The sequence below is a fragment of the Oncorhynchus keta genome, chromosome 24, assembly GCF_023373465.1.
Source record: "Oncorhynchus keta strain PuntledgeMale-10-30-2019 chromosome 24, Oket_V2, whole genome shotgun sequence".
Taxonomy (NCBI): domain Eukaryota; kingdom Metazoa; phylum Chordata; class Actinopteri; order Salmoniformes; family Salmonidae; genus Oncorhynchus; species Oncorhynchus keta.
In genome coordinates, this window is record NC_068444.1 from 18,979,965 (window position 1) to 19,006,115 (window position 26,151).

The 26,151-nt window shown below is 42.6% G+C and overlaps 2 protein-coding genes across 4 annotated transcripts in view; one reads left to right on the top strand and one right to left on the bottom strand.

Annotated features, from left to right (window-relative positions):
* Nucleotides 1-522, top strand: part of LOC118402794 (mitogen-activated protein kinase kinase kinase 4-like) — an 87,150-nt gene extending 86,628 nt beyond the window's left edge. The window contains 1 exon segment of the mRNA XM_052477920.1: nucleotides 4-522. Within this exon segment, the coding sequence (XP_052333880.1) occupies nucleotides 4-24 (21 nt within the window). The 3' untranslated portion in view covers nucleotides 25-522.
* Nucleotides 523-1,110: 588 nt separating this feature from the next.
* On the bottom strand, nucleotides 1,111-24,389 carry agpat4 (1-acylglycerol-3-phosphate O-acyltransferase 4 (lysophosphatidic acid acyltransferase, delta)). Of its 3 annotated transcripts, none has more exons than XM_035801055.2 (9): nucleotides 24,265-24,389; nucleotides 17,573-17,750; nucleotides 7,625-7,794; nucleotides 7,269-7,430; nucleotides 6,774-6,927; nucleotides 3,901-4,003; nucleotides 3,608-3,683; nucleotides 2,177-2,375; nucleotides 1,111-1,658 (listed from the first exon to the last, which is right to left on the bottom strand). In XM_035801055.2, exons 1-9 carry the CDS (start codon nucleotides 24,370-24,372, stop codon nucleotides 1,576-1,578), a joined length of 1,233 nt encoding a protein of 410 aa, XP_035656948.1. In that variant the 5' UTR covers nucleotides 24,373-24,389; the 3' UTR covers nucleotides 1,111-1,575. The 3 variants fall into 3 exon arrangements, with proteins under 3 accessions (XP_035656948.1, XP_035656949.1, XP_035656950.1); XM_035801056.2 differs by having other exon boundaries at nucleotides 24,270-24,350; XM_035801057.1 differs by having other exon boundaries at nucleotides 17,573-17,805; nucleotides 24,265-24,337.
* Between the last annotated feature and the right edge of the window lie 1,762 nt (nucleotides 24,390-26,151).

The following is a 26,151-nucleotide window of genomic DNA, read 5'->3' on the forward strand; positions in this document are numbered from 1 at the left end:
TAGGTTTGCACAGATGAAGAGTGAGGGGGAACGGAACCTGTGGCTGTCACGTTTACAAACTAGCACTACTGTACATGATGTTGGCCAGAGACTGGACACATAGAGGGGCTTTGGACACAAGAAGAGGGGCTTGTGAACATAGGAAATGAAAACTGCAGTGCAGGCACATGGAGCTAAACTGAGGAACTCTTATGACCTCATTTCACCTGGGTCGTGTTTTAGTTGTCTTTGAAATTGTTTTGGCCTAATGAACATGACCCTGTAGTCGGGTGACAGGTCTTGCATTTTCTGGAAGGGGATAGCGGGGAATGCATTGCATTGTACATACTATAATAATAGGATTGGATCCTTCCTTGTATAAACAATATTGTAAAGCTTGAATAATAAATATAGCCACATCTTGTTGTTCTCTCACTGGTGAAGACATTTTAAAGAAATGGGGGGAAATAAAGCTGTCACTTTTTTTTCTGTTCCCCTTTCAGTGAGTATGAGTAGGGGACAAATTCAGATATTTGGGTCTCGTTCAGTAGACATGTTGTGGAACATTGCAGCTAGGCATGTATGTTGTGCCCGTCTGAATTTGCCCCAGGTTTGGTCGAGGCAGATATTGTCTTGCCTTTCCTTGTTTGATGAGGTGAGCTTCATTGCACAGAAGCAGGGGATGCTGCAACTAAGAAACTATTTCCATGCAAAGGCTGTTGAGAGCCCAGGAAGGAAAGAAACATTTTATTTGTAAGGAGAGGATTCCAATGGTAACGTGGGGCTTAAGCCTGTAGTGCATCCCAAATGGCACCCTGTGCACTATTATGGTCCTGGTAAATAGTAGTGCACTATATAGGGAATAGTGTGCCATTTGGGTGCAGGGATGTGGGCAGGATTCTATAGGCATGGATTGATTGGACAGCTGGCGCATATCCAACCAATGAGAGAAGACAGTTGTGCGCTCACTCCCTGCTGCTGAGAACACATACATTCTGGTCCTCTGCTGCTCTGTACAAACGATATTAATAAATATTTTTTAATAAATGGTGTGTCATGACCTAAGGTTAGATTAATCAAACATGGCAATGATAACAGGAGCTTTATAATAGAATGGATTGCGCATCAATCTAAAGTGGTCTCTGGTGCGTTTTACAGCTTTCATTCTTTGGTCTTTATTTTATTGCAAATAAACATTGTCAATTGAGTCCATATCAAATCACAACTAATAAAAGTGCATTTAACAAAGTCACAACAGTGCCAATTTTAGTCATACATCTTGAACATCTTGGATGCATGCCCTGAACGTATCTGTGCTTTGTATAGGTTCAGTACATTCCCATGTATCGACAAGATAAAGACGGCCACATGAGACTGCCATTAGCAGACAGGTGTGCCCTCAAAAGACTTCAGCACCAGTCAACCATCCTGCTTGAATTGACTTCAATGCTTTCCCTGACGAGTTACCAAGTATTTCTTGGGATGAATTCTCAACTGTTTGAGGTGAACTGTGCTGTAGTTCTCAGATTAGTAATGTGAGTGACACTCTGGTGCTGGCAAGAAATCTTGCAATTGTAAATTGAAAAGGTCATCCCCTCATTTGTTGTTCAGTGGGACCCCATAGCTGGAGCTTCTCTTAATCTCCGTCTGTCCAATCATCCAGCGCACACCAAATGACACTGAGAATAGAGAAGAAAGTGACTTGAACATAGGGCCATATGACATCTGTGGTTACAGCATCCAGTGTAGATGTTTGTCAATGGAATTATTTGTGAGATAAGGGCTAGTACCAATGCATTTACAGACATGCTCATGACAAAGCATGCAATATTATAATTTACTACTTTCCAAGAGTAAGGAACAAGCTCTTGATCAGTATCAGACACAGATTAGATGGTTAATAGCTAAGTTTAGGGAGAAGGTACAAATAAGTACACCTTGGGATCAATTCAATCTGTAACACGGAACATCTATTGTAGTGCAATTTAAAGGCAATGTGACTGCTGCATTCAAGGTAAAAACTACATATGATGGTCCAACCGTAAATTACCTTTTAAAATATCACACTACAACGCAGATCTTTCATGGCACGGATTGAATCGAGACCCTTATCGCCAAATTTATCCTGGTTGGTGACTTTTGCAACACATTTGTCTCGGGGAGCCACTAGTTGATCAAATATTCCAATAACACCCACCTGCAGCACAGAAAGCCACTGTGGCCATGATGGTGAGAATAGACCCAGAGTTGACCAGCTGGACCAGGAGGAGGCAGAGGGGATATAGGAGAAGGCAGGTCCAGCCCAGCCAGTTGATCAGGGCCCAGGGCCTGCATGGTGGGGTAACTTTGGGGCCTGGGAAACACCCTGTCTGGCTGTAGTCCTCCTGGAACTTGTCCTGGAACAATACATGACCACATCGATTATCTTACAAACAGGAGCATAGACAAGTGGGTTTTATGAACTGTAGGTCTCTGTTCTTGTGTGTGTATATATATATATATATCATGTATTTTTGTAGTGGATCTCTAACAGTGCAATTAAGTATTATGAAGTACTATCTAATCTCATCTAACCAGGGCAATTTTACATCAGTTACTGTACAAACGGGTCAGATTGTGCAAGTGATTGATGAAAGTGTTTGGTGCAATGTTTGTGAATTAAACATTGGGGACAGAACAACAATGTAAGGGTGAAGAGTAGGTACTGACATTAAGATATTGTAAAGTGAGAGTTTCAGCTTTGTCCTTGGTGCTTGCTGTCCTCCAAAGAGCAGGCTGCTCAAAAATAAAGCAACCCTTTCATTCCACTTCACCTCTCTCTCCCTCCTTCCTAGATGAATAGAAGTCTGAGGTCTACAAAGGAACGACTACTGATCCAAAAGGAGGCCTGTCACCACTATCCATAAAGGTTGACTACCTACTCACACTAGAACCAGGACATAAACTGTCTTAGTTCCAATAGTCTTAATAGTTTAATAGGAACTTCTTATAGAATGACCACAATCATTCAATGCAGACACCTGCAGTGGCAGCCTGTTCAAAGCATGAGTACTGTGAATATGACTATAGCTGCGTTTACAAAGTCAGCCCAATTCTGATCTTTTGACAAGTCAGATCATTTGCCCATAATTGGGTTGCCTGTGTAAAAGGGTGACAATTCCCTGTACAATGTACTGTAGTATTGGAAACTCACTCAGTTCCACCTGCTAACTGCTCAACAGGAGTAGGAATGTGTACGTAGTACACATCTGTGACTAACAGACAAAGCACCATCTAATCTTATCCATTTGGGCTGGGCATCGTTAAAGACGCATGACACTATAATAATCAAATATATCCAATCAAAATGAATCTAAAGGGCCATTTTTCATCAGTTAATGTGCATACGGGTCGGATTATGCAAATGATCGAAGAAAGTGCTTGGTGTAATGTTTGAATTAAACATTGGCAACAGAACAAAGTTATAATTTAAGGTTGAAGAGTAGGTACTGACATGAAGATAAAGTATAAATTAAGAGAGTTTAACTTGGTCCTTTGTGTTGTATCCCTTAATGAACAAATAGATGCAAACTGCACCTTGTACCAATAGTTAGTGAATTGTAATCCCTCTCCCCAATAAGAACACCACCTTCTCCTGGTAGAGTTTATGAAGCCAGGCAGAACACTCAGCCTCATCCTCTGGTATGGACTCCAGTGGGATTCTCCTTGAGACAGAAAGGTAGAAGGAAACATTTATTTTAGCTGTCCAATTCAAAATAACTTTATGGTCCAGTAAAAACAAACAGTCCAATAAGACAATATGTGGGCTTTGAGATCAGTGAGTTATGCCTCTAACCATTGGCCCTTCCAGGTCCCACTCATAGCACTTGCCCAACTTGCGATAGAAATTGCAGGTTTAAAAGGAATTCATATTATCCATACCTTACATATAAATCTGGATGATACTTTTCCCCATTGAGAACCCCCCACAAGGTTGGAGTTTCGTTGTTTCTGAAATTTAATGTACAACAGTACACAGCAGCAACTAAAGGGGTAACAGAGAAAAAATATATTTTTTAATATATTTAAAAAATATAAACAAATAATACTTAGATATTCACTCATGAGCAGGGTTGTACGGAAGTATTGACCGAGTCAGTTGCACAACTGAATGCATTCAACAGAAATGTGTTTCTGAATCAGAGAGGTGCGGGGGGCTGCCATAATCAATGTCCACATTATCGGCACCCAGGGGTCAGTTGTTGCTGCAGGTTAACTGCCTTGTTCAAGGGCAGAACATCAGATGTTCACACCTTTCTGGCTCTGGGATTCAAACCAGCAACCTTTCGGTTACTGGTCCAACTCTCTTAACCAGTAGACTACCTGCCGCCCCCATATTAGGGCCAAGTGAAGATACTTTTTTTGCTTGTGGTGGTAATTGCACGGATAGTACTTAAGTAGCAATATTTCGAGAATAAAGCGGCGATCATTTGAGAATAAATTGGCAATATTTAAAGAATAATTTTTTAAAATAAAGTTAATAATATTACAGTTATATTTCCAGATATAAGATATAATATTGCAGTTATATTTCAAGATTATAGTAGTAGATTATAGTAGTACAGTCGTGGCCAAAAGTTGAGTGACACAAATATTAATTTCCACAAAGTTTGCTGCTTCAGTGTCTTTAGATATGTTTGTCCGATGTTACTGTGGAATACTGAAGTATAATTACAAGCATTTCATAAGTGTCAAAGGCTTTCATTGACAATTACATGAAGTTGATGCAAAGAGTCTATTTGCAGTGTTGACCCTTCTTTTTCAAGACCTCTGCATTCCACCCTGGCATGCTGGGATTAAGGTCTGGGGAGTTTCCTGGCTATGGACCCAAAATATCGATGTTTTTTTCCCCGAGCCACTTAGTTATCACTTTTGCCTTATGGCAATGTGCTCCATCATGCTGGAGAAGGCATTGTTCGTCGCCAAAATGTTCCTGGATGGTTGGGAGAAGTTGCTCTCGGAGGATGTGTTGGTACCATTCTGTATTCATGGCTGTGTTCTTAGGCAAAATTGTGAGTGAGCCCACTCCCTTGGCTGAGAAGCAACCCCACACATGAATGGTCTCAGGATGCTTTACTGTTGGCATGACACAGGACTGATGGTAGTGCTCACCTTGTCTTCCCCGGACAAGCTCTTTTCCGGATGCCCCAAAAAAATCGGAAAGGGGATTCATCAGAAAAAATTATTTTACCCCAGTCCTCAGCAGTCCAATCCCTGTACCTTTTGCAGAATATCAGTCTGCCCCTGAAGTTTTTCCTGGAGAGAAGTGGCTTCTTTGCTGCCCTTCTTGGCACCAGGTCATCCTCCAAAAGTCTTTGCCTCTGTGTGTGCAGATTCACTCACACCTGCCTGCTGCCATTCCTGAGCAAGCTCTGTACTGGTGGTGCCCCGATCCCGCAGCCGAATCAACTTGGAGGACACGGTCCTGGAGCTTGCTCGACTTTCTTGGGCGCCCTGAAGCCTACTGGCAGCAATATCCTTGCCTGTGAAGCCGAACTCAAATCAACATGACAGAGTGATCTCCAGCCTTGTACTCAACACTCACACCTGTGTTAACGAGAAAATCACTGACATGTCAGCTTGTCTTTTTGTGGCAGGGCTGAAATGCAGTGGAAATGTTTTTGGGGGATTCAGTTAATTTGCATGGCAAAGAGGGACTTTGCAATTCATCTGATCACTCTTCATAACATTCTGGAGTATATGCAAATTGCCATCATACAAACTGAGGCAGCAGACTTTGTGAAAATTAATATTTGTGTCATTCTCAAAACCTTTGGCCACGACTGTATATTGTAGTAGGGGATTATAGTAGGGGATCATAGTTGTAGATTATAGTAGGGGATTTGGTTAACTGCATGTCTGCCTTGCTCCCTGTTGCTGTGCACGCCACCATGGAACAACCTCTTCCAGGTTCTAATACTTATAATGTGGTTATTATGTTCTAAAAAAGCAAGGATTTCCTTGTTACTAAAGCCAATTTTAAAGTGTAGTTTCACCAGTCATCTCAGGCATTTCAACAGTGGTGCGCACAGCAACAGGGAGCCAGGAAGGCATGCAATTAATAACCATATACAACTGCGACTATTCTCTAAATATGGCCCCTTATTCTCAAAATATTGCTACTTTCTAATTAAAATATTGACAAAATTGTATTTTGAATATTCCCGAAAATGTATTTAAACATTGTGAAAGTATTTCAAGTTTTTAAAGTACTATCTGTGCAAACCAGTACCACCACCCATCACTTATTTATTTTTTCTCTTCACTTGGCCCTAATACTCCGCTGTAGTGTTACTTTCTAAATTTAGTCTGTGACAGATAGTAGTTACCTGTCCAAAATTGCAATCAGTAACTATCCGATTACTTTCAGTTACTTTTGGATTACTTTCCATTCGAAGAAGACAAAAAGGATCCACCAAACACATTTGGTGTCGTCATAGTGGTCTCTGACTGGTGGTCAGACTCACCCAGGTGGAACAAACTTAAACTTGCACCTTTTTTAAATGCTGAATTGAATATCATTGAGAAAACAGAAAGTTGTCAATTCATTTTTTCACGAACATCCTTGCGGATTTTAACAGTAATCCAAGAAGTAATCCAGTTTTTTTTAAGTATCTGATTACAATATTTTTGTTGGAACCCTAACTGATTACAGTTAATGTAATCAGATTACATTTAATTAGTCACTCCCCAACTCTGCTCATGAGTTTGACGTGTAGCGTTTGGTCATTCTGGAGCTCTACAGGGTTCCGCACCTGTCCCCCTGAGGTTCTGGACGGCTACCCAGAAACCCTTGGTCCTGGGCAGGAGGTGGTGTTTGAGTTTGGGCAGGCCTTTCTTCTCTGCCACCTCCATACTGACCTGATGCTTCTCCTCTGTGAAGCGTGTTCCCTCACAGTGGAGCAGGAACTGGCACACAATTAGAGATTCACTGTAGCATCAAAACTGTGTTTAGATTTACCAACGAACCTGCATGCTCATGTTTACAAGGTGAGTATCATATTCTCACATTATTATCCTTCCTAGACTCGTGACATACTATTGATTGTGTCAATCAATGCAATCTTTTAGAACAACCAAACTGCATTCTCATGGTAGTTGTGAAAAAAGCTGGAATAAGGAATTTAAAAAGACATCACATCCTCTCATGAACTATACATGTCTCAATCAACTTTGGACTATTAAGTGTCATTACTGATTGACTGATTGATTAATTACTTTACTAGTTGGTTGGTTGATTGATGGCTCACCCAGAAGTTCTCAGGGTAATCCCGTAGGTTCTGAAGACTCTGGACAAAGTTGCTCTTATCTTCCTCCCACTTCCTCTTAATAAACACCATCTCCAGGAAGTACCACATCCAGCCAATCACAGGCAGGTACGACAACTCTTTCTTGGCTAAACATTTGGAGGCCTGGAAAGGGAAAGATTGATTCCCTCTGTACTCAAACACATTAACAAAGAACTTCAGAAAATCAGGGTCCTTTCTCAAGCAATTCCTTGCTTCCTACCTTCCTCATCTTCAACAGTATTGGATGAGAAGGTCCAAGGAGAGAGAATGCAAGGAATCTGAGATTAATCAATCGAGAAAGCGCCCTGTTCTCTTACCCCAAGGACCCCGAATCGTTCACAGAAGGTCCAGCCACACAGAAAGTCTATTTCAAAGTTGTGGTTGAGGACGACGATGGCATTCTCTTTACCGTAGAGTTGGTAGTTCTCTGGGTCTGTGTAGAGTGTGACTTCAGTGCCAGACCACCACTCTAAGAGAGCCACAGATTCTGAGGAATACACATAGCATAACAGAGAAAAGTGTAAATAATAATAATATATATATAGACCACTGTCAGCAGGTACAGTGACTTTGCATTGCAGTTATTGCACAATGTTAGAGCATAGCCCTCCTGCAGCATCAGTGCACTTAAAGGGGCAATCTGCAATTGGTACATTTTTTTACAACTTTTAAATGGGTGATACATACCCATTGATTATTGAAGAATATAATATAAATACCTCAAGCTTAGTTCAACTGTCGATCCCCACCAAAATATACACTTTTTTTTAAACTGTAAACAATGCAATTGGAAACAAACAGTATATCCTCAAAAGATGGTTGAAACTATCATTTTGATTTCATGGATGGTCATGAACTGCCATCCCTCAGCTTTTTACCAAAACAATGGCGGGGTGTCCACTTTGTTTTTGTTTGAACTGCAGATGAAATCCAATTTTATTGGTGGCGTACACATATTTTGCAGGTGTAAAAATTGTTTTATAGCTCCAAGCTATAAAAAAATAAATAGAGTTGCACACACTATATATAAACTCCCTGTAATTGATTAGGTAAATCACCAATGTTTCTGCATCACTGTGCCTTCAGGGTAATGTCAAGAATGCTTGAACCAGATTGTGTAGACAAATAGTGACAATAGTGAGGGGTGTGTCATAATTAAGGGAATTAGAATTAATTGAGTGAAACTTTTAAAAAAAAAGTTAAGCCTTTCAACCTTCGTCTCTCCCGAGCCCGTATGGGAGTTGTAGCGATGAGACAAGATAGTAGCTACTAAAAAACCACGAAATTAGGGAGAAAAAGGGGTAAAAAAAAATGATCCATTTACAGAAATTAAATTATGTGTGATATCGTATACATATACACAATTGAATTTCTGCAAATATTAGCATCAACATAGATTCTTTTTTTACCCCTTTTTCCCCCTAATTTCGTGGTATCCAATTGTTTTTTAGTAGCTACTATCTTGTTTCATCGCTACAACTCCCGTACGGGCTCGGGAGAGACGAAGGTTGAAAGGCATGCGTCCTCCGATACACAACCCAACCAAGCCGCACTGCTTCTTAACACAGCACGCATTAAACCCGGAAGCCAGCCGCACCAATGTGTCGGAGGCAACCTTGGTTAGCGTGCACTGTGCCCAGCCCGCCACAGGGGGTCGCTGGTGCGCGGTGAGACAAGGATATCACTACCGGCCAAACCCTCCCTAACCCAGACGACGCTAGGCCAATTGTGCATCGCCCCACGGACCACCCGGTCGCGGCCGGTTACGACAGAGCCTGGGCACGAACCCAGAGTCTCTGGTGGCACAGCTGGCGCTGCAGTACAGCGCCCTTAACCACTGCGCCACCCGGGAAGCCCTATACATTATTGTTTAATACAGTTCCACATTTTATATTTAAGTTTCCTATTTCATTAAACAACAATTGTTAGATGTGATCCTTTGGTTCAACCATAATGCACAATAAGCATCATCAACTGGGGGAACATTTTGGGAGTATGCTGATAAACTGTAGAAAGAATATAACCATTTATAAGACCTATTCAAAGAGATAATTGTGGCCTGAGATCAGTGAATATTCTACCAATAGGCGGCAATGTTTTTAGACAAGATATTCAGTAAGCCTCCCTTTGTAGTAGCAGGATCTCAGTGTCAGATGCTTGTTCTAGGTCCCAAGAAACAAAGAGATCTTCTGTTGAACCGGACAATTAATCTTGATGGTTGTACAGTAGTCTCAACTTTCTGTCCGAAAATGATGCAGAAAAATGAATCCGTGCTTTTGTCACTTCTAGGTTAGACTACTGCAATGCTCTACTTTCCGGATACCCGGATAAAGCACTAAATAAACTTCAGTTAGTGCAAAATACGGCTGCTAGAATCCTGACTAGAACCAAAGAATTTGATCATATTACTCCAGTGCTAGCCTCTCTACACTGGCTTCCTGTCAAAGCAAGGGCTGATTTCAAGGTTTTACTGCTAACCTACAAAGCATTACATGGGCTTGCTCCTACCTACCTCTCTGATTTGGTCCTGCCGTACATGCCTACACGTACGCTACGGTCACAAGACGCAGGCCTCCTAATTGTCCCTATAATTTCTAAGCAAACAGCTGGAGGCAGGGCTTTCTCCTATAGAGCTCCATTTTTGGAATGGTCTGCCTACCCATGTCAGAGACGCAAACTCGGTCTCAACCTTTAAGTCTTTACTGAAGACTCATCTCTTCAGTGGGTCATATGATTGAGTGTAGTCTGGCCCAGGAGCGGGAAGGCTCTGGAGCAACGAACCGCCCTTGCTGTCTCTGCCTGGCCGGTTCCCCTCTTTCCACTGAGATTCTCTGCCTCTAACCCTATTACAGGGGCTGAGTCATTGGCTTACTGGTGCTCTTCCATGTTATCCCTAGGAGGGCTGCGTCACTTGAGTGGGTTGAGTCACTGACGTGATCTTCCTGTCTGGGTTGGCGCACCCCCTTGGGTTGTGCCGTGGCGGAGATCTTTGTGGGCTATACTCATCCTTGTCTCAGGATGGTAAGTTGGTGGTTGAAGAGATCCCTCTAGTGGTGTGGGGGCTGTGCTTTGGCAAAGTGGGTGGGGTTATATCCTGCCTGTTTGGCCCATTCCGGGGGAATCATCGGATGGGGCCACAGTGTCTCCTGACCCCTTCTGTCTCAGCCTCCAGTATTTATGCTGCAGTAGTTTATGTGTCAGGGGGCTAGGGTCAGTCTTATATTTGGAGTACTTCTCCTGTCTTATCCGGTGTCCTGTGTGAATTTAAGTATGCTCTCTCTAATTCTCTCTTGGAGGACCTTAGCCCTAGGACCATGCCTCAGGACTACCTTGCATAATGACTCCTTGCTGTCCCCAGTCCACCTGGCCGTGCTGCTGCTCCAGTTTCAACTGTTCTGCCTGTGGCTATGAAACCCTGACCTGTTCACCGGATGTTCTACCTGTCACAGACCTGCTGTTTTCAACTCTCTAGATACAGCAGGGGCGGTAGAGATACTCTTTAATGATCTAGACCACCTTTACTCCACACACACAGAGACGCACACAAAGCTCTCCCCTGCAGAGATGGGCAAATCTGACCATAATTATGTCCTCCTGATTCCTGCTTACAAGCCAAAACTAAAGCAGGAAGTACCAGTGACTCGCTCAATACTGAAGTGTTCAGATGGCGCGAATGCTGCGTTACAGGACTGTTTTGCTAGCACAGACTGGAATATGTTCCGGGATTCATCCAATGGCATTAAGGAGTACATCACCTCAGTCATCGGCTTCATCAATAAGTGCATCGACGACATCATCCCTACTGTGACCATACGTACATATCCCAACGAGAAGCCATGGATTACAGTCAACATCCGCATCGAGCTAAAGGCTAGAGCTGCTGCTTTCAAGGAGCGGGACACTAATCCGGACGCCTATAAGAAATCCTGCTATGACCTCAGATGAACCATCAAACAAGCAAAGCATCAATACAGGATTAAGTTTGAAACCTACTACACCGGCTCGGACGCTCGTCGGATGTGGCAGGGCTTGAAAACTATTACGAACTACAAAGGGAAAGCCAGTTGCGAGCTGCCCAGAGACGCGAGCCTACCAGACTAGCTAAATGTCTTTTATGCTCACTTTGAGCCAAGCAAAACTGAAGCATGCACGAGAGCACCAGCTGTTCTGGAAGACTGTGTGATAATGCTCTCGGTAGCCAATGTGAGCAAGACTTTTAAACTCATGACGGTAGCCATGAAGTGCTTCGAAAGGCTGGTCATGGCTCACATCAACAGCATCCTCCCAGATACCCTAGACCCACTCCAATTCGCATACCGCCCCAACAGATCCACAGATGATGCAATCGCACTCCACACTACCCTTTCCCACCTGGACAAAAGGAACACCTATGTGAGAATGCGGTTCATTGACTACAGCTCAGCATTCAATACTATAGTGCCCACAAAGCTCATCACTAAGCTAAGGACCATGGGACTGAACACCTCCCTCTGCAACTGGATCCTGGACTTCATGATGGACCGCCCTCAGGTGGTAAGGATAGGCAACAACTCATCTACCACGCTGATCCTCAACACTGGGGCCCCTCAGGGGTGTGTACGTAATCCGCTCCTGTATTCCCTGTTCACCCACGACTGCGTGGCTAAACACGACTCCAACACCATCATTAAGTTTGCTTAATGATGTTTGCTTAACAGTGGTAGGCATAATCACCGACAATGATGAGACAGCCTATAAGGAGGAGGTCAGAGCACTGACAGTTTGGTGCCAGGACAACAACCTCTCCCTCAACATGAGCAAGACAAAGGAGCTGATTGGGGACTACAGGAAACATCAACAAGGCTGTAGTGGAGCAGGTCGAAAGTTTCATGTTCCGTGGTGTCCACGTCACCAACGATCTATCATGGTCCATACACACCAAGACAGTCGTGAAGAGGGCACAATTAAAACTTTTCCCCCTCAGGAGACTGAAAAGATTCGGCATGGGTCTCCAGATCCTCCAAAAGTTCTATAGCTGCACCATCCAGAGCATCCTGACCGGTAGCATCACCACCTGGTATGGCAACTGCTCTGCATCTGACCGTAAGGCACTATAGAGGGTAGTACATACGGCCCAGTATATCACTGGGGCCAAGCTTCCTGCAATCCAGGACCTCTATAATAGGCGGTGTCAGAGGAAAGCCCATAAAATTGTCAGCGACTCTAGTCACCCAAGACATAGAACGTTTTCTCTGCTATGGCACGGAAAGCGGTGTCACGAACCGGCTCAAAGCCCGTAACAAAGGGAGACAACGTGGAGATAAGGAGTAGCAAAATACATATTTATTAACTAAAGCAACTAAGTATAATATACAATGGTGTGTGTAATCAGTAATCAGTAGTGTAAGTGAGTGTTTTGCATTCATGAATGTGATAATGCAGGGTGATGAAAGGTGCCAAAGCAAACAAACAAAAGGCCACCAAGAACCACAACAGAATCTACAAAAGGTGCCTGCATGGAGAGAGTCTCTTCCATGAATGTGGAAGAGGTCTATTTATCCTGGGAGACACCTGGCCCAGGTGTTTCCCATGTAGCTGACGACCCTCCCAACTCCGCCCACCGGCATCCTAATAAGAAAACAAGAACAAAGAGAGAATAGGGCAGACAGAGTGGGAGGGTCGTCTCATTCCCCCCCATAAAACCGGGGACCAACAAGGACCCCGGAACAACATACCAGCCTCTGCGTCCCAAATTGACACAGCCTCTGCGTCCCAAATTGACACAGCCTCTGCGTCCCAAATTGACACAGCCTCTGCGTCCCAAATTGACACAGCCTCTGCGTCCCAAATTGACACAGCCTCTGCGTCCCAAATTGACACAGCCTCTGCGTCCCAAATTGACACAGCCTCTGCGTCCCAAATTGACACAGCCTCTGCGTCCCAAATTGACACAGCCTCTGCGTCCCAAATTGACACAGCCTCTGCGTCCCAAATTGACACAGCCTCTGCGTCCCAAATTGACACAGCCTCTGCGTCCCAAATTGACACAGCCTCTGCGTCCCAAATTGACACAGCCTCTGCGTCCCAAATTGACACAGCCTCTGCGTCCCAAATTGGTGAGGGGTTGTGTTCACACCTCCACCTGCCCCATCCAACCTCCTCCTCCCCAGACCTCAGCAACCTTTGCGCATAGGAAGCAATATTTAAGAGGAAAGAAGAACACAAGACCAGGGGGGAACAGACAGGAAAGATAGAACATGACAACCCAAAACAATGGTCAGTCACATAACCATTCAGGAACATGGCACAAAAGACCACAACAGCTACAAACTTCAACAAAAAGAACATCAGGGTCCTTCTTCATTTTTACAACTTCCAACGATTCATAGTCACTTCCAACGATTCATAGTCACTTCCAACGATTCATAGTCACTTCCAACGATTCATAGTCACTTCCAACGATTCATAGTCACTTCCAACGATTCATAGTCACTTCCAACGATTCATAGTCACTTCCAACGATTCATAGTCACTTCCAACGATTCATAGTCACTTCGCACGAAACAGAATTTCCATCATTTCAATCATTTAACCTTGTAGTGTTCAGCGATCTTCAACAGCTGTTCTTTAGTACATAATACTAACAGTTCCTCTGATGGAAAGCGAATGAACTTGTGTACGAGACACCATAGTCATAAGTAAATATTCTTGCTCAACCCCTATGCTGAGCAAATCAGACCACAACCAGAGAAATGACAATCACCCTGAGAACCACAGGAGATGAGATACAGAGCTTCCCCAAACCCTACAATAACTCAACCCTAGTCTTCGTGCAGATTTGCGGTGGGTATTTACGCACTGTAGCCCGCTGGCAAGGAAATAGAACTCCCCAGCATGCTGGCAAATTCCACCAAGCCACTGATGTGCCCCCGAGACAACTGCTCAATCCACAGACACCACACAAAAATAACAAACATTTAACCATGCCCAACATGTCCAAAATTGAAACCCGTCGCTAAGCCTATCAGGGGAAAAAGGCTACAGCTCCGGGTAGCAAGTTCCACTACCCTACACAAATCTCCTACCGAGGTACACAGCCGATTTACTCACCTCCTCAGACTGACTTCCCAACAGAGCATAGAACAAGTTCAGGCTAGGCAAGGCCTGGAAACAATCCATTATACTCTCTCCAACGCAGCACACAAACCAAACAACAAAGGCAACCAATACTGGGCCGATCACACTCAAACACAATATTCAAACCAAACACGTACCTCCATGGTCTCCCAAACCAATAGTTCAAAGATCCCGGACGAGCACCCACTTGTCACGAACCGGCTCAAAGCCCGTAACAAAGGGAGACAACGTGGAGATAAGGAGTAGCAAAATATATATTTATTAACTAAAGCAACTAAGTATAATATACAATGGTGTGTGTAATCAGTAATCAGTAGTGTAAGTGAGTGTTTTGCATTCATGAATGTGATAATGCAGGGTGATGAAAGGTGCCAAAGCAAACAAACAAAAGGCCACCAAGAATCACAACAGAATCTACAAAAGGTGCCTGCATGGAGAGAGTCTCTTCCATGAATGTGGAAGAGGTCTATTAATCCTGGGAGACACCTGGCCCAGGTGTTTCCCATGTAGCTGACGACCCTCCCAACTCCGCCCACCGGCATCCTAATAAGGAAACAAGAACAAAGAGAGAATACAGCAGACAGAGTGGGAGGGTCGTCACAGCGGTAACGGAGCGCCAAGTCGACGACTAAAAGGCTCCATAACAAATTCTACCCCCAAGCCATAATACTGCAAATAATAAAATCGCCACCGGACTATTACATTGACCCCTGCTACTCGCTGTTTATTATCTATGCATAGTCACTTCACCCCGACCTACATGTACAAATTATCTCTAACCTGTACCCCCGCACACTGACTCGGTATATAACAGAGTTATTGTTATGTTATTGTGTTACTTTAGTTTATTTGGTAACTATTTTCTTAACTCTTCTTGAACTGCACTTTTGGTTAAGGGCTTGTAAGTAAGCATTTCACAGTAAGTATGTGACAAATAAAGTTTGATTTGATTTGAGTGTCTGAGTCGGCTCAGGGGGCAGGTCAGATCTCACCAAGCGATCTCCAATATAGCAACCACACCTATAGACCACCAGTGGGTATCCTTGAAGAGGTGTGCAATTTTTTTGTCTCATTGTAGAATATGCCAGTGCTTTTTCAGGATTGCGTTTATTTTCTCTGAACTCTTGGTGTACTTGGTGCAAAAGACGGTTGTGTGGTTTCTCTTCTTTGGTTGAGTTTAGTAATTCCTCTTGGTTTTTGAGTTATTTTCATCATTGCAGCATCAAGAGTTTTGTCCTTGTAGCCTCTCATTTTCAATTTCTGTCATTTTTTTTAGCATTGCTGTCAAAAGCTGTCTGGTGGCCACAGGTTCGTTTAACCCTGCATAACTGGCTATATGGTAGACCATTCTTGAGGGGAAGAGGATGCATACTATCCGCACATAGCAGGGTATTGCGATCTGTGGGATTTGTGTATAAGTCTGTGTGTAATGCATCAGTCCAGGTAATTTATTTCTCTCATCAGTCTGCAATAATAGTGAAGACATCAAAACAGGAACTGGTTACCAACATAATTAGAGCAGCAAAACTAAACATTTTGTCATACCTGTGGTATCAGAATTTATGGCTCATACCACCCCGTTATTAAATCAGTGTTCAATGACTACATAGGGCAGCAGTCTCTAAGGTGCAGGGTATTGTAATGGGTGGTAGCCAGCTAGGAACAGTGACTAAGTTGAGGGCAGGGTACTGGGCGGAGGTCGGCTATAGATGAGTATTTTACAGTCTGACGGCCTGGAGATAGAAGCTGACTTTTCAGACTCTCTGTCCCAGCTTTGATATACATATATGGTCTCTGCCTTCTAGATGGTAGCGGGGTGAACAGTCTGTGGCTTGGGGGCTAAGCCAAATTTCTTCACCCTGCTGAGGTTGAAGAGGCGCTGTTGCGCCTTCTCACCACACTGTGTGGATGGACCATTTCAGGTTGTCAGTGATGTGCACACAGAGGAACTTTAAGCATTTCACCCTCTTCCCGTCAATGTGGATGGTGGCGTGCTCCCTCTTCTGCCTCCTGAAGTCAACGATCACCTTCTTTGTTTTGTTGGCGTTGAGGGAGAGGTTGTTTTCCTGGCACCACTCCGCCAGGGCCCTCACCTCTTCCCTGTCGGCGGTCTTGTTGGTAATCAGACCTACCACTTTTGTTTTGTCAGCAAACTTGATGATGGAGTTGGGGATGTGCATGGCCATGCAGTCATGGATGAACAGGGTGTACAGAAGGGGGCTGAGCACATACCCTTGTGGGGCCCATGTGTTGAGGATCAGTGTGTTTTTGCCAAACTTCATCACCTGGGGTAGGTCGGTCAGGAAGTCCAGGACCCAGTTGCACAAGGTGGGGTTCAGATCCAGGGCCTCAAGCTTATTGATGAGCTTGAAGGGCACTGTGGTGTTGAAGGCTGAGCTGAAGTCAATGAACAGCATTCTTACATACGTAGGTATTCCTCTTGTCCAGAAGGGATAGGACAGTGCACATCCATGGATCGGTTGGGGCAGTATGCAAATTGTAGTGTAGTCTAGGGTGCCGGATAAGGTGGAGGTGATATGATCCTTAACTAGCCTGTCAAAACACTGCATGATGACAGAAGTGAGTGCTACTGAGCGATAGTCATTTAGTTCAGTTACTTTTGCTCTCTTGAGTAAAGGAACAATGGTGGACATGTTGAAGCAAGCGGGGACGACAGACTGGGATAGGAAGATATTGAATATATCCGTAAACAACCCAGCCAGCTGGTCTACACATGCTCTGAGAACGCGACTTGGGATGCCGTCTGGGCCAGCAGCCTTGCAATGGTTAACACGCATAAATGTCTTACTAACGTCGGCTACGGAGAACGAGAGCTCACTGTCCTCGTTAGAGCTGGTGGCCCACTTCCGCGGCTCCGTTTTTTCCTCAAAGAGGGCAAAGGTGTTTAGTTTGTCCGGAAGTGAGTGGTCCGTGTCTGCAACGTGGCTGGCTTTCCCTTTATAATCTGTGATTGTCTGGGGTTTCTGCCACATACCTCGTGTCTGAGCCTGAGATTGCCCCTTTAAATCAGTGAAGTGAAACAATAGGGAAAGAGAGCGATATTCAGTTTGTATTTCAGGCCAAGAGAAGGCCTGCAGTAGAAGTAAAGAACAGTGGAAGTAAAGAACAGTAGAATAGATCCTACTCACGGCTGGTGAGGGAGTATCCCAGTTTACAGTTGATCCTCCTGGCCAGCTGCTTGTTGATTGGCCAGAGGGGCAGAGTGCAGATCTGTAATAGGTTGATCAGGAGACCACTGACAAAGAACCCATAGCAGATGACCAGATGACACAAGAACTGGCCCTTCAACCACTGTACCAGACCCATCTAGAGGAGAGAAGTGGGGAGGAAGGGAAAGGGGGATGCCTAGTCAGTTGTACAACTGAATGCATTCAGGGGAGGGGAACGGAGGTTTTTGGTATTATATTAGGATCCCCATTAACTGTTGCATTAACTGGGTTCCACACAAAACATTACATAACATAGAACATTAATAGACAAGAACAGCTAAAGGAAATAACTCCATCAAATATATATATTTTTTAAAGGCACCACATAGCCTTCATATCAATACATACACACAAACTATCTAGGTCAAATAGGGGAGAGGCCTTGTGCCTTGAGGTATTGCTTTATTTGTTTTTTGAAACCTGGTTTGCAGTTCACTTGAGCAATATGAGATGGAACCAAGTTCCAAGCAATATTGTCTCTATATTATACTGTACGCTTTCTTGAATTTGTTCTGGATTTGGGGACTGTGAACAGACACCTGGTGGCATGTCTGGTGGGGTAAGTGTGTGTGTCAGAGCTGTGTGTATGTTGACTATGAAAACAAGGACATTTTCCACACATTAAGGTTTCTTATAAAGAAGAAGTGATGCAGTCAGTCTCTCTGTTTTGGGCCAGCTGCAGCTTAACTAGGTATTTCCTTGCAGCACTCGACCACAAGACTGGACAATAATCAAGATAACACAAAACTAGAACCTGCGGGACTTGCTTTGTGGAGTGGGGTGTCAAAAAAGCAGAGCATCTCTTTCTTACAGCCAGACCTCTCCCCATCTTTACAACCATTGAATCTATATGTTTTGACCATGACAGTTTACAATCTAAGGTAACACCAAGTCCTTTAGTCCCCTCAACTTGTTCAGCCACACCATTCATTACCAGATTCAGATGAGGTCTTGAACTTTGGGATTGATTTGTACCAAATACAATGAATGCTCTTAGTTTTAGAGATGTTCAGGACCAGTTTATTACTGGCCACCCATTCCAAAACAGACTGCAACTCTTTGTAAAGGGTTTCAGTGACTTCATTAGCAGTAGTTGCTGATGCATGCTCTCATCACTGGGAGCTCAGCCCCAGTGATGTAGTGGGCCGTACGCACTACTACCCTTTGTAGTACCTTGTGGCCGGATGCCGAGCAGTTGCCATACCAAGCGATGGTGCAGACAGTCAAGATGCTCTCAATGGTGCAGCTGTAGAACATTGAGGATCTGAGGGCCCATGCCAAATCTTTTTGTTTCAGCCTCCTGAGGGAGAAGAGGCGTTGTTGTGCCCTCTTCACGACTGTTGGTGTGTTTGGACCATGATGGGTCTTTAGTGGCCTCCTGAGTGGTGCAACGGTCTAAGGCACTTCATTTCAGTGCTTTGTTTAAATTGGTGCGTAATTCCCAGTGGCAACCATTGTACCTTACGTTACAGAAGGAGACTCATACTTCCAGGAACGATAAATCATTGAAGAGATATGTGAAAAACACCTTGAAGATTGGTTCTAAACAACGTTTGCCATGTTTCAGTCGATATTATGGAGTTAATTTGGAAAAAAGTTCGGCGTTTGGATAACTGAATTTTCGTTTTTTTTTGGTAGCCAAACGTGACGCACCAAACGGACCGATTTCTCCTGCACAAAAAATCTTTCAGGAAAAACGGAACATTTGCTATCTAACTGAGAGTCTCCTCATTGAAAACATCCGAAGTTCTTCAAAGGTAAATGAATTATTGAATGTTTTTGCTGGTTTTTGTGAAAATGTGGCCTGCTAAATGCTAACGCTAAATGCTAACGCTAAATGCTAACGCTAAATGCTAACTGCTACTTTGCTATGGTAGAGACGCATATTTTTGAAAATCTGAGCTGACAGTGTTGTTAACAAAAGGCTAAGCTTGAGAGCAAATAGATTAATTTCATTTCATTTGCGATTTTCATGAATAGTTAACGTTGCGTTATGGTAATTTTTTTATATTTTTATTTTATTTCACCTTTATTTAACCAGGTAGGCTAGTTGAGAACAAGTTCTCATTTGCAACTGCGACCTGGCCAAGATAAAGCATAGCAGTGTGAACAGACAACACAGAGTTACACATGGAGTAAACAATTAACAAGTCAATTACACAGTAGAAAAAAAGGGGCAGTTTATATACAATGTGTGCAAAAGACATGAGGAGGTAGGCGAATAATTACAATTTTGCAGATTAACACTGGAGTGATAAATGATCAGATGGTCATGTACATATTGGTGATGAGCTTGAGGCTGTAGTCACGATACCGGATCCGGGATGGCTCGACGCAAGAAGTTAATTAAAGGGTAAATACAAATAAATTAATGAATTAAGTGATGTAGACACCCTGGAACTTCAATCTCTCAACCATCTCAACTATGTGAATGGGGGCATACTCAGCCCTCTGTTTCCTGTAGTCCCCGATCAGCTCCTTTGTCAAGCTGACGTTAACATTTAACCTAACTCCTAAACTTAACCCGAACCCCCTAACAAACTAAATTGGTGATGGACATCCACAACTAAATACATACCCCACAAAACGTAACATATCATACTAAATGGAGTGTTTTGGATTTACGTACAGAATAATACTAAATGCTCCGAGACCAGGTTGTACAGACAAGTCTCAAGGATAAACATTAATGAGATACTGATGACTGGAAGTTACACTATAGATCACACTTGCTCAACTACTATGCATGCATAGCTCGCATTTCAGCTGACAGCAATCTGAATGCACTACCAGAGTTTTGAAAAGTCTGTTTAATAATACTTAGGCCTACCTGTGGATATGTGGTCTCTAATTCCCCAGAGGTAGGAGAACCAACCACCCAGACAACCAGTTGATTAAGTTCAAATGTTATTTTATTCACAGTATTTCGTCTCACTGGCCACTTCAAATAGTTGAAGTTCAATATTTCAGAAGGTGAATTACAAAAGCTCGTCACTGGATGGTTAATGGGGCAAAGGTCACCCCATCCTCGCTCCACTACAGTTGGCAGAGTTGTGTTATCCTGACCCTGACTGACACAGTGAAGCGCTCACTGCCCACCAAAGAGCTGGCTGTTGAAAAATAAAGCTCCTTTTATTCCACTTCTTGATCGCTCTCCCTTCCTCCCATCTTGGCTGAATAGAAGTCATTGAGGTCTACGAAAGAAAGACTGTACTGATCCAAAAGGAGACATGTAGGCCTGTCACCACAATCCATAAAGGTCCAGTGGCAGATTTGCCATCTGGCAAATGCCTTGATGGGCTGGACCATTTTTTGGGGGGTGGGCTGCTTGAAATTGACACAAAAATATAATTTTATCTAAAAGTAAAAGAATGAAAAAAGGTGACATGGCCGGAAGCCCATTATTTATTTTTTGTGTTACCTTACTTGTGCAATTTCTCTGTTATATAAATGTCTCTGTTACAGTGGGCAACGACCAGCCACCCATCAAGATGGGCCGGCCTGGTTTTCTGATGAGCAGAGGTCACGCAAACTCACATTCAAAGTCAAACGCGACATCAGCAAAGAGACCTGCTCCACGTCTGTCATCAGTTAGACAGCTAAAATCATGTATATTAAAAAATAGAAATGGTGCCTATAAATGTGACAATTAAAAATATGCTCTTTCTACCTCACTTAAAACTTCCTATTGATCCGAAAACCATGATTTGGTCAAAGAGTAAAGTGCATTATCCTCCTGATTCCTGTAATCAAAGTGTCTGCCCAGCCCCTGTGCCCTTACTGGAGCCTGCTGCTGGATTAAGTGAGCCACTCTCCTCTCCCCCCATGAACTCAAGAGAAAAATGTGTTCTGATTGTAGGCTATAACATTTCAAAATGCAAATGTGCGAAAAACACAGCTTTGGAACTGATATTGGCACAAGATGGAGGGTGTGTTAGAACATAACGCACAAAATTACAGTTAAAGAAAATGTATGCTTAATCCAGTATAAACTAATGTATAGAATGTATTATACAAGAGACAATCACAAAGTCTACAGCAAAACAGCAATGTCATGTCTTAAGTCAAACTCTAAAGCAATGGCAGAATCATATCTTAAGTGGAAAACTAACAATGACTCAATAATTCATGTCTTCTGGGAGTGTTAGAAAACTGTCAGTCAGAAGTTTTACAATGTAAATGCACTTTTAATCCGTCTATCCACATATTTCAAGACATGGCTAATGGGGGTGCATTGAGATACACAAAGGGTTGGACAATATTCTTTTCAACACATATTGAAGAAGCTATTACTTAAATACTGGAAGCCAAATGATACTCCAAACTTAAGAGAATAGAATAATCATATTCTTTATTATTTAAATATTGAATCTAATAATAATCTTTCTACAGACAAAAACATCATAACACAATTTGAAATCATATGGGGAAGAATCTTACAAGTATTAGAAAGAATGGGTGTGGATACAGTGGGAACATGTGGGTCTGAACAAGTGTGATAACATTACATACATTTCCACAAACATGAATGACAAGTTGTTAATGTTTTTTGTCCATGTATCTTTTTTGTTTGTTGTAAAAACATTAAAAAAGAAGCAAGTTAGAGGTAGTTTATTGAGCCAATGCTAGCTAGCATTAGCACAATGACTGGAAGTCTATTGTCTGCTAGCATTCTAAGTCTGCTAGCATGCTATGTTAAGTGGTTTATTGTTTTTGTCTATATACTGTATGGTTCGTTTTTTTATTTAAACGAGTCTTAGAGAGGAGGATCTCAGCTTTCTATTAGATATCATTTGGATTTCTCAACTCTCAATATTCAACTCAATAGCAACTATTTTACAACCAAGATATTTGATATGGCTTGGAGATATGGAGTTTTGCGTGCGCAAAATGCGCATTGGCCATTGCGAGGGCATAGGCCTATAGGTATCATGGGTAGTAGTCTACTGTCAAAGTCTGTTTTAGGACATTACATTTACTGTTGGATGTGTGGACATGGCTACTAGCAGTGGGTATTGTATTTAAAGTTAGCAATCTAATGTGTTATGTGTGTCCACTTCCTCAGGTGTTGAACCTCCTATTAACTGAACAGCTTTCATAAAGGACTGGCTTGAATTGTGACCAAACAATTTATTTTCATAATGAGCCATATCTATTGGTTTTCAACCCAAAGTTAAAGGAAAATGTGATCCATTTAATAAATACAAGACAACAGCAAAATGGATAAAAGAGTGTGGTGGTATTGCAGGAACAGCTGCATAAACATTTTCTTACTTAAAAAAAAAAATACTGCATTGTTGGTTAAGGTCGTGTAAGTAACCATGTTGTATTCGGCGCATGTGACAAATAGAATTTGATTTGACTTGTTCTAGTGGTCAAAACCCGGTACTTTCACACAACTCTATGGTAAATAATGCAAGCGACTTCAATTAGTAATTCCTCTGAAGAGGAGAGAGAAAGAAACACCACCAGATACACAGTGAACACATTTCATAGTATGGAGAAGCAACAGCTTCATTCTACTTGTTAAACATAGAGAACTGATACTGTGTACTGGTTGTTGGCGTGGGATTGGCATGGGGTGTGGGTGGTCCGTGGGTGGCTTTTGACCATTTTTTATTTATTCCTCATGTCTTACTCATTGGTAGGAAGAAGTTTGGTTCAAATGGGATGTTGAGTACTATATTTATTGAATATTATCTGAATCCGATAAATTAAAAATGGCCAATTTGGGTGCAATCAAATATCTTAATTTCTCAGAGATCAAATTATATTTCAACAAAATAAAGTTTCAGAAATGCTAATCGTATCTGTTAGTAACGACAGAAACAACGTCAGAACTATCTGAGATAGTGGGTGTTGAAATCCTATTTCTTGTGCTCTTTGAGGTGGAACAACTCTAATCTAATCAAACTGTCTTCCACCAGCCAACTTCCCAACAGGACTGGGCACAACTGTGCTGGCAGGTAAACATTGTCTGACTGGCTATCTGATAATTATACTATGCTGATGACACACCCTGCTAGGTTACTCCATGGGAACGACTACAATGTACCAAGAGCTGACTGCCCTGGCTGGCCCTACCTGACTGCACCACAATACAATACAATACAATATAGTATGGAGGAATTTACCTCAGGGGAGTGCTGGTGTACAGTAGCCTGTCAAATCTCAACCATGCTTTTGAGGAAATGTCAGGACAGGAGAGGGAAATTGTTTCTCATTCTCATTCTAAGCAAATGCATCCCATGACATCTTCTGATTCCAAATAGCACTTGGTTTCTATCTGAAGTGCTCAATGAATAGCATTCCATAAGAGCAAAATTATTTAGAAAAAATATAATTTAAAACGACAGCCAACATATTTGAGTCTCCCCAACAGGTTATTTTTGGTTATGATAACACTAAGTTAATAGTTCAAAAATCACAAAGCTTTTTTCATTGATTGAAATCTAACAAACTAGGTTTTCATTTATAATCAATATTCTGACCAAGGAACTATATGTATACTATTTGTAGTATACGAAAAACAAGAACATTCAGGAGTAACCTAATAATAAGACGGTGTGAAAAAAACAGACGTTTAGATTACATGAATAAAAGTGTGTTACCTTACTTGTCCCAGACTTTGGTTCTTTTGTGGCGATAACGCGGCCCAGATTACTACCGGTGTGGTGAGATAACTCGATCAGTTGGAATACGGCGTTGCGAGCGCTCATTTCAAAGAGTGCTCGGTAAGCCACGCCCCAGTGGGCAGAGCTAGGCATGTTGCACTGGGATACAAAAAAGACTCTCAATTTACAATGGGTCCGCTTTCGTTCTGTGTAGCCTAGTTATGCTAATATATTTCAGACCAGAGTATTGCAGTTAATTTCGTTTTAGACTTATTAAGACAAATATATTTGAGTAGTAAACAGGAAACGACTCCCAGACAGTTCCCAATAGAACATACCAAAGGGGCGCGTCATTTACTAGGCTACCTAAATTATTGGGTTCATCTGGTTTCCATGGTTCTTGGTTATTTACCAGGTAACAATAAGTAAAAACGAAACAAGGACTGAATCAATAGATGCCTACATTTTCTCAGCTAGACACTGAAATAAATTGTGTTTCTTTGAAAATATGGGCCTGGCTGACATGACAAATGCATTAAAGGGGAAAGGATCCACAGACACTGAACATCTCTTGATTTACAAAGCTGGCTGACATGGTTAACACAAACACAGGACATTTTGAATGCGCCCTGAATTGACTCAGAAAAGTAACATAAGTAAGTCTACAGTATCACAGCGAGGTTAAACAGGTGTGTGTTAGATTATCCAGTGTCCACAGCAACACTATTGATTATCCAATACCCCCATTGCATGTGGTGTACTATGATCTTAGCCATGCTCTAACTAACCCTTCTGGAGGGTCTGAAGCACTTAGACTGCAACTGAGGACACCCTGGCCTGACACCTGGTTGGGCCTGGCCCACCTGGCTCCCCTCTACCTGCCTGTTGCTGCCTCCACTGGCACTTTCTCTACTTCTCCATCTGACCATAGGTTCTTGAACGCATGCTTTTATACACTCTGTGTCTCCATTTTACAGCAAGTCAAATAATGATTAGCGCAAACAGGAACTGTGACTTCTTTCATCAATGATTTGCTATGGCTGAGGTATTTTGTCAGTTATAAGTTATTCGATACCAAGGCTAGATGATACCAAGGCTAGATGATACCAAGGCTAGATGATGCTGAATGGCAACAACACCACACACAACTGCAATGCAACTAATTCATCTCATTGGTACATGACTCTTCAGTCTGTTGAATATTAAATCAATGAAAATATGGATTTATTGGCTGAATTAAGGTTTTATTAAACCTTCAAAAGGGACACATAAACAATAAAGGAAGTTTATAAAGTCATTGACAAGGAAATTAATTTACTACATCAATTATAGTCACAGCATCTCATCTTCGTTTGATTAACTGGAATGAGATGGAGAAATTATTTCCAATAGGCAGGGTGTGGCTCAACAGGCAGAATACATTTCAAAGGGCACTTTATTCCCCACAACTAATGCACTACATTTGACCAGAGCCTTATGGACAAATAATTGACACAAGTTGTTGCAGTAGTAAGTAAGACAATGGATCCAGAGCCGCATAGGTTAATTATGGACTTTAAAGTAACAGATGGGAGCCAGGTGAGATTGGGCCAGGCAAGTCCAGGTGTCATGCCAGGGTGTCCTCAGTCAAGTTCCAAGAGCATCAGGCCCGTTCCAAGAGCCTCAGGCCCTCCGGGAAGGAAAGGTTAGTGAGAGCATGACTAAGACCATAGTACACCACATGTGGACACTGAATAATCTGACTAACACACACACACACACCTGTCTGACCCGCTGTGAAACTGTGGGACTACTTACATGGACAAATTTATGTGGACACCTGCTCGTCGAACATCTCATTACAAAATCATGGGCGTTAATATGGAGTTGGTTCCCCATTTGCTG

Coding starts and splice junctions, on each gene's coding strand:
- agpat4 (XM_035801055.2), bottom strand. CDS start 24,372: ATGAGCGCTCGCAACGCCGTATTCCAACTGATCGAGTTATCTCACCAC. Junction 6,928..7,268: donor ATTACCCTGAGAACTTCTGG/GTGAGCCATCAA, acceptor ATTGTGTGCCAG/TTCCTGCTCCACTGTGAGGG. Junction 1,659..2,176: donor AGTGGCTTTCTGTGCTGCAG/GTGGGTGTTATT, acceptor CTCTATTCTCAG/TGTCATTTGGTGTGCGCTGG.